The sequence below is a fragment of the Eretmochelys imbricata genome, chromosome 12 (genome assembly GCF_965152235.1).
Source record: "Eretmochelys imbricata isolate rEreImb1 chromosome 12, rEreImb1.hap1, whole genome shotgun sequence".
In the NCBI taxonomy this organism is placed as follows: Eukaryota; Metazoa; Chordata; order Testudines; family Cheloniidae; genus Eretmochelys; species Eretmochelys imbricata.
This window is the reverse complement of record NC_135583.1, coordinates 31,721,923-31,728,936: the sequence shown is the minus strand read 5'-3', so window position 1 is coordinate 31,728,936 and position 7,014 is coordinate 31,721,923. Positions and strand designations below refer to the sequence as shown.

At 41.2% G+C, this 7,014-nt stretch overlaps 1 protein-coding gene across 1 annotated transcript; it reads left to right on the top strand.

The window, feature by feature from the left end:
• Positions 1-806: 806 nt before the first annotated feature.
• Positions 807-4,519, top strand: MAF (MAF bZIP transcription factor). The gene has a single exon (XM_077831380.1). The coding sequence runs from the start codon at positions 1,410-1,412 to the stop codon at positions 2,448-2,450; it is 1,041 nt and encodes a 346-aa protein (XP_077687506.1). The 5' UTR covers positions 807-1,409; the 3' UTR covers positions 2,451-4,519.
• Positions 4,520-7,014: the final 2,495 nt, after the last annotated feature.

Below are 7,014 nucleotides of genomic sequence, written 5' to 3'. Positions count from 1 at the left end.
TCCCAGCCTTTGTGCCGCTGCGGCGGCTTCAGCAGCTCTGCTGGGGAGGGGGCAACGAGAGTTTCATTTGCTTCCTTCAGCACCATGCACTGAAAGAAGGTTTCTCTGTGAGGGGACCCAGCGTCAGTCTCTTTAGTCCAATATCTCCAAAGGTGTCTGGCCCCCTAAGAAAACACGTCCTTATCTTTACACTAACCTTCTCTCCCCATTTCCAGACTCTCCTCGCCACCCATCCCCACCTTTTAGCGACAGTCCCTGTGCTTCTCTATCGACTCTGCCCCACGGCAAGAAAGAGGCCTCCTACCCCTTCAGCCCGAGGATGGTTTAGGTAGGATCAGTTTTATTTTATTTTTTTAAAAAACGTGCACTCTAAGAAACAAGTTACCTACCAAAGCTGTCACATATAAATGCTTAAGCATGGCATGCAGAGAAAGAGAAAACTGCAAGGGTTTTAAGCAGGCTACGTTTATGCTTACCTATTAAAAACAAGGCAAAAAAAGGAAAAGGAAAAAAAAAGCACTGAATTCCCAAATATTTTCTCTCTTAACTCAGGTAATAAACATTAAGCCCATGTGAAACCGAGTACAAGGATATGGCCAAGAAAGAGTTAAAAGTTTAGCCCCAGCTGACAGTCAGCTGATTGGCCCCTGATTGACAGCTTCGAAAAGTTTCCTTGTTTCTATACTATTATGCTAATGAGGGCTGAGATTGAAGCAGCCCATTGGTCCGGACTTGGAGTCAATTTCCCATTTGAAAGCTGACGTCAGGACTGCTATAAAACTCAGCAATGCTTTTAAACTCTACTGCTGGATGAGACCTTTAAAATGTTTTTCATCTTCTTGCTGTAGCTTTGGGGTTCCGTTTTTTCTTTCTTTTTTTTTTTTTTTGGTAAAGAAAAATATTTTGGTTATCGCGCTGACTTTTAATTTTTCTTTTTTTAAAATTTATCCTTCCGTCTTTTTCCTCTCCTCCCCTTCCCCGATGAACCTCTTCTCGGTTTGCACTTTGCATGAAAAAGACCAGAGGAAAGACATCATGAAGTGTTAAAAAATAATCATAAAGCCACCTTTGCAGCAACAACAACTAAGAACTCCAGCTGCAGTTTGCAAAGCTGCAAAAACAGAGAGAGAGAAACAACCTTTACGCAAAAGGCGAATAGAAAGAGCAACCCGCTCTGATGCATCATCAATACTATAGGCTCTGCAAAGGATAATAAAGAGAGAGAGAGAGAGAGAGAGAGACAAACAGTCGGTGCAAATTGGAGCGAAGGTTGCAAGGGGCTGGTGGAGAGAGAGAGAGAAGGAAAATATATATTGCAAATAATCAAGCTGGCTCACCCGGTTGCAACTCAGAGCAGTCCCCTCGCTCCTGGTGCGCACCCTTTCTGGAGGACTGTCAGCAGCAAAAGGATGGCATCAGAACTGGCAATGAGCAACTCCGACCTGCCCACCAGTCCCCTGGCCATGGAATATGTTAATGACTTCGATCTGATGAAGTTTGAAGTGAAAAAGGAGCCGGTGGAGACCGATCGCATTATCAGCCAGTGCGGCCGCTTGATCGCTGGGGGATCGCTCTCTTCCACCCCGATGAGCACGCCCTGCAGCTCGGTGCCCCCTTCCCCGAGCTTCTCGGCGCCCAGCCCGGGCTCTGGCACGGACCAGAAGACCCACCTGGAAGATTATTACTGGATGACCGGCTACCCGCAGCAGCTCAACCCAGAGGCGTTGGGATTCAGCCCCGAAGACGCGGTGGAAGCGCTGATCAACAGCAGCCACCACCAGCTCCAGAGCAGCTTCGATGGCTATGCTAGAGGGCAGCAGCTGGCCGCCGCGGCGGCCGGCGCGGGGGGCTCCATGCCCGGGGAAGAGATGGGCTCCGCCGCCGCCGTGGTCTCCGCGGTGATCGCTGCCGCCGCGGCTCAGAACGGGGCGCCCCACTACCACCACCACCACCACCCGGCGGGGCACCACCACCACCAGCAGCCGGGCAGCGTGCAGTCCAGCAGCAGCAGCAGCAGCAGCAGCAGCGGCGGCGGCGGGGGAGGCGGCGGTGGTGGAGGGGGTCTGCACCACCAGCACCACAGCAGCGGCCTGCATTTCGACGACCGCTTCTCGGATGAGCAGCTGGTGACCATGTCGGTGCGGGAGCTGAACAGGCAGCTCCGGGGGGTGAGCAAGGAAGAGGTGATCCGGCTGAAACAGAAGAGGAGGACCCTCAAAAACAGAGGCTATGCCCAGTCCTGTCGCTTCAAGAGGGTCCAGCAAAGGCACGTCCTGGAGTCAGAGAAGAACCAGCTGCTGCAGCAAGTAGAGCACCTAAAGCAAGAGATCTCCAGGCTGGTCCGGGAGAGGGACGCCTACAAGGAAAAATATGAGAAGCTGGTCAGCAATGGCTTCAGAGAAAACGGATCCAGCAGCGACAACCCTTCCTCTCCAGAGTTTTTCATGTGAGTTCCAACAGCCTTGCCACCTTAAATAAAGTTCTCCATGTGAGTTGTTGTTGGGGGCTTGCTAGATCAACAACCAAGCTTGCCACCTTATATTTTTTTTTTAAACTCGAAACGATTAAAAACAAAAACAAAAAAACAACAACAAAAAAGTTGTTTTTTTTATGGTGGGGCTGGCTCATTGTTGGCCAACCTAGAGTTCTACATGAGTTTCTTTTCTGTTTTATTTTTGTGGGGGCTTGCAATGTTTTTTTTTTTTAAACATTATAAGATCCAACTTGCCACCAACTCAGTTCTTCATATGAAGTTTGTTCTTCTTTGAAACCTGCCATCCACATTATATTTTTTTAAGTTCATGAGTTTTTTTTTCTTTTGACCTTGCTGTGTCCAAAAAAGTCAAAGGTTTTTTTTTTTTGCCATCCTGAATTCTTCATATGAGATTTGAGCTTTGCAAAAAAAAAACAAAAAAACAAACAAACAAAAAAAACCCAAAACAAAAAAAATACAAAAACAATGTGAATTTTTTAGACTCCAGCTTGCTGAGTTCCATCAGTTTTTAGCGTTGTGATAAACTAGAGATGTACCTAGATCAACCTGCCAAAATCAAGCCTGCATCAGCCTTCAGTGTGTTCATGTGAGTTTTGGCCTTAATCTGCCAAACATGAGACTTTTAGTCTGCCATTAGATCCCATATTCATCTCATGCATTATGCTTGCTATTTTGTCTTAGCAACAATGGACTATGAAAAAGAGACATTTATTAATAAAACACCCTGCATGCTGGACATGTAGGGTATAATTATTTTTTTTTCTTTTGCTTGGAAATGGACTTTTGGAGACTATTATGGCATGGCATTCATCCTTTTGTTTTATTGCCTCATCACTTTTTTGAGTTGAAAGCAAAAAAGTGCAACCTTTGATCTTCCTCCTCCTCTTCCTCCCCATTAAAGTTTGTGTCTGCTCTAAAACTGCTTTGAGTTACTCAAAACTTCAGACTTCCTTTTAAATGCACTGAAGCATTCCCTGTTTTAAAAAATGCCAGAATGGATTCTGATAACCTAATGTGGCAAAAAAAAAAAAAAAAAAAAAAGAGAGAGAACTTTGGAAAGATGATGTGTTTTTTTTTTTAAAAAATCGCTTCCCAGTTTGGGGACTTTAAAACCATGCTGTTGCCTAAAGCAGTCTAAAATTTATTTTTATGTGATCTGCCCCAAGTTTATTTCCTTTTTTCTTTTGCATCTGGTCATTGTCAAATGTGAATGCTCTGGGTTCCTAGTATATAATTTAATTCTAGTTTTTATGATCTGTAAGCCCAGTTAAAATGTATGCTACAGATAAAGGAATGTTATAGATAAATTTGAAAGAGTTAGGTCTGTTTAGATGTAGATTTAAAAACAAGAAGATTGATGCACTAAATTGTTTACTGTTGTGATGTAAAGGGGGGTAGAATTTGCAATGGGACTGTTTTTTAAGAGTAGCTTATGCAGCATGTGCTTGCAACTTAAATATAAGTTGGGTATATGTAGTCCTTGCTATACCACTAACTGTATTTGAAAACCAAAGTATTAAAAGGGGGAGGCACCCCTGTTTATATCTATAGGGGTATTTTACATTCAAAATGTATTTTTTTTTTCAAAATTGAAGTATTTGGGACTGAATTGCACTAAGATATAACCTGCAAGCATATATAAAAAAGACAAACCTGTTTAGAACGCTAATACAATTTATGCAGTTATAAAGATGGCATTACTGCACAGTTTTAAGATGATGCAGATTTTTTTACAGTTGTATTGTGGTGCAGAACTGGATTTTCTGTAACTTCAAAAATTCCACAGTTTTAAAGGCAATAACCAGTAAATTTTATTTTCAGGGACTGATATCCTGTCTTTTAAAAAAAATGGAAAGTAAATCTTACCACAATAAATATAAAAAAATCTTGTCAGTTACTTTTCCTTTTACATATTTTGCTGTGCAAAATTGTTTTATATCTTGAGTTACTAACCATGTGTGATGTTCTTATGTGCTTTTCTTTCATTTTCAACTTTATGGTTATATCAAAAGAGAGAATAATCTACAATAATAAACTGCATTTTTTTGATTCTGTACTCAGTTTTTTAGTGTGTAGTTTAAAAAGTTAAACAACTATGAAAGCAGTATCTAAGCCTAATACATTGTAAGGAAGTGATGCTGATACAAGAGTTGAACCCACTGATATAAAGGAGAGGAGAAGTTAGCAGCCAGTTATATGTAAAGTGGAAAATTGTCACCCACGAGAAATTAGTTATCTGTCAGGCAGGTGAAAAACGTGATCTTTCAGGTTTTGTAATGACTTAGAGGGCCTTAGTTCCTATGAGTCATATCGTGCCATCAATTTCAAGCTATTGATCTCAAAGGGAAGTTCTGCTGAAAAACCTGATGACACAATATGGTCCTATATTTTGATTGTTTTATGATGGAGTAAAGTGAAAGGGAAGACTTAACATCCTTTTATCATCTGATCCAAGCAGAACAGTTTGTATGTAGTAAGAGATGACACTGCATCAGGTTTTTCTTGTCACATATTCATCTAGTGCTAGAGATAAAGAGTTTTTGACATTTGGCATACCCCATTCTAACCTCCCTCCCCTCCCTTTTCCACATCATGGTTTTCTCGTCAGCCACAGGCCTTAAAAGGTTAACAGTGAATTTTGGAGGGAAAAAATCAAAAATCAAAGGACTTTCAAGTTATTTGCCCTAAACAAACACTCAAAAAGGTTAATTTGCTAAAAAATGTTAAGGTCCAAAGGTGTGCTCTTTACTATAATTCTGCATGCCAAAGGACATTTTTAGCTCTGAACATCTCCTAAAACTATTGACCCAGTTATTTTACAGTTACTTTCCCTAGCAGCTCCCCAGAATAAGTAGAGAGGTTTTCATAGTGTTTTCTCCAGTATTTGAATAGGATTAACTTTGTAGTTCATTTGAAAAACTTAGGCCTCTCGAAGCATGTTACAGCTTCAAGAATTTAGCTTTATCTCAGGCTCATAAAACCAACACTATTCATAAATTTCTTCTAAATTATAAAACAACCCCCAATATATGGAGAGAGTGGAATTAAAACATCACAGCAAACTGCACCAGAATTCTGTTCTGGGAGGGTTAAGACAGCTGTTTCTCAGAGAAACTGCTCAGAGTTGGGTCCTGCACTCTACCCAGGCAGAGTTCTCACTGATTTCAGGTCAGGACTGCAGGATCGGACCCTAAATCATGCTCTGCTCAGGAAGGCTGAGTTTCCCTTAAAACACAACAGGTTGTGTCAACAGTCACATCAAGGGGGGAATTCAAGCATTGATTTCTGAGTGAATCAGCTCCCATTAAAGTCAATGGCAAATAAATAAATCTCTGACTTCAGTGGTAGCAGAATGGGTCCCTTCAATGGGAGACTTTTATGGAGCTTTGGAACTGGTCCCTGGTGTTAACCGATTCTGTTCTATATTCACCCTTCCTCCTGAACATGAAGTCAATGGAGTGCCCTTTAGCATTTGACCTTCTGTTACACCACAATTTGAGTAATGGTTCAAGCTCCATATTCTGGTTAATTGGAGTTTCATATTCTAGTTAATATGTAATCTGAGGGTAAACTGGCTGCTATTGGCTGATTAGAAAATTATCTGCTCTCATAAAGATAGCAACTTTTTCTCCTGCTTTAAATGTTTAAACCTCTATTAGTGCCCACATTTTTCATGGCGGTCACTTAGGGACTGAATTATTCCAAAGAATTCACGAGTATTGATATTTTCAGTAAACTGATAAGCACCTTACATTTAAAATTACCTTCTAAACTAATACACTGCAACTAGTTTCTCAGGCACAGATGCAGAGCCCCTCTTATGTGCAATCAATTTGTGGCACAACATTAATCCTCTTAATACAACAGATCTCATAGTTTAGTAATGTGAAAAGGTGTAAGCAGTTACTTGGTTTACAATAGTATTTTGAGGCCAAGAAGAGGTGATAGAGCAAATGAAACATTGCTCTTTCTGGGTTTTGCTTGGTTGGTTTTAGTATACCCACAGTATAGGTAAAGGTTTTATGAACTGAGCTAAGAAAAGCCTTCCAAGAAATAGATTGTCAGAGGGAAAAATACTCTGTACACACCCCAACGAGAAAAGGCTTGTCTTTTTCCTTGCCCATGAACCTAACATATCAGTCTTTACTTCAGACTTAAAATGCATTGTCTTCCTTAGGCTGTATCTGAATCTCTGTCTGAAATACTGTTAGATTGCAACTAAAGAAAAAAAAACCCACTACAGGGCAGTTTTAATAACCACTAAAGCAAACCATCTATTGGGGTTCTGTATGAATTTAAGGGGAGATCACACCTTTCTAGCAGAACTGCTTGCTGAGAACGAATTGGAACAGATCTGCTCTGAATAACCTGTATTCATTAATCACCCCTTGCTTGGAGCATTCCGGCCTGTATCCTGCTAAGCCTCTCACTAAACTCAGTGGTAAAATTCCCATTGATTTGAATGGGGAGCAGGAGTCTGTACCCTTTACTTACTTCTCACTCATGTAAATCTCTTACTG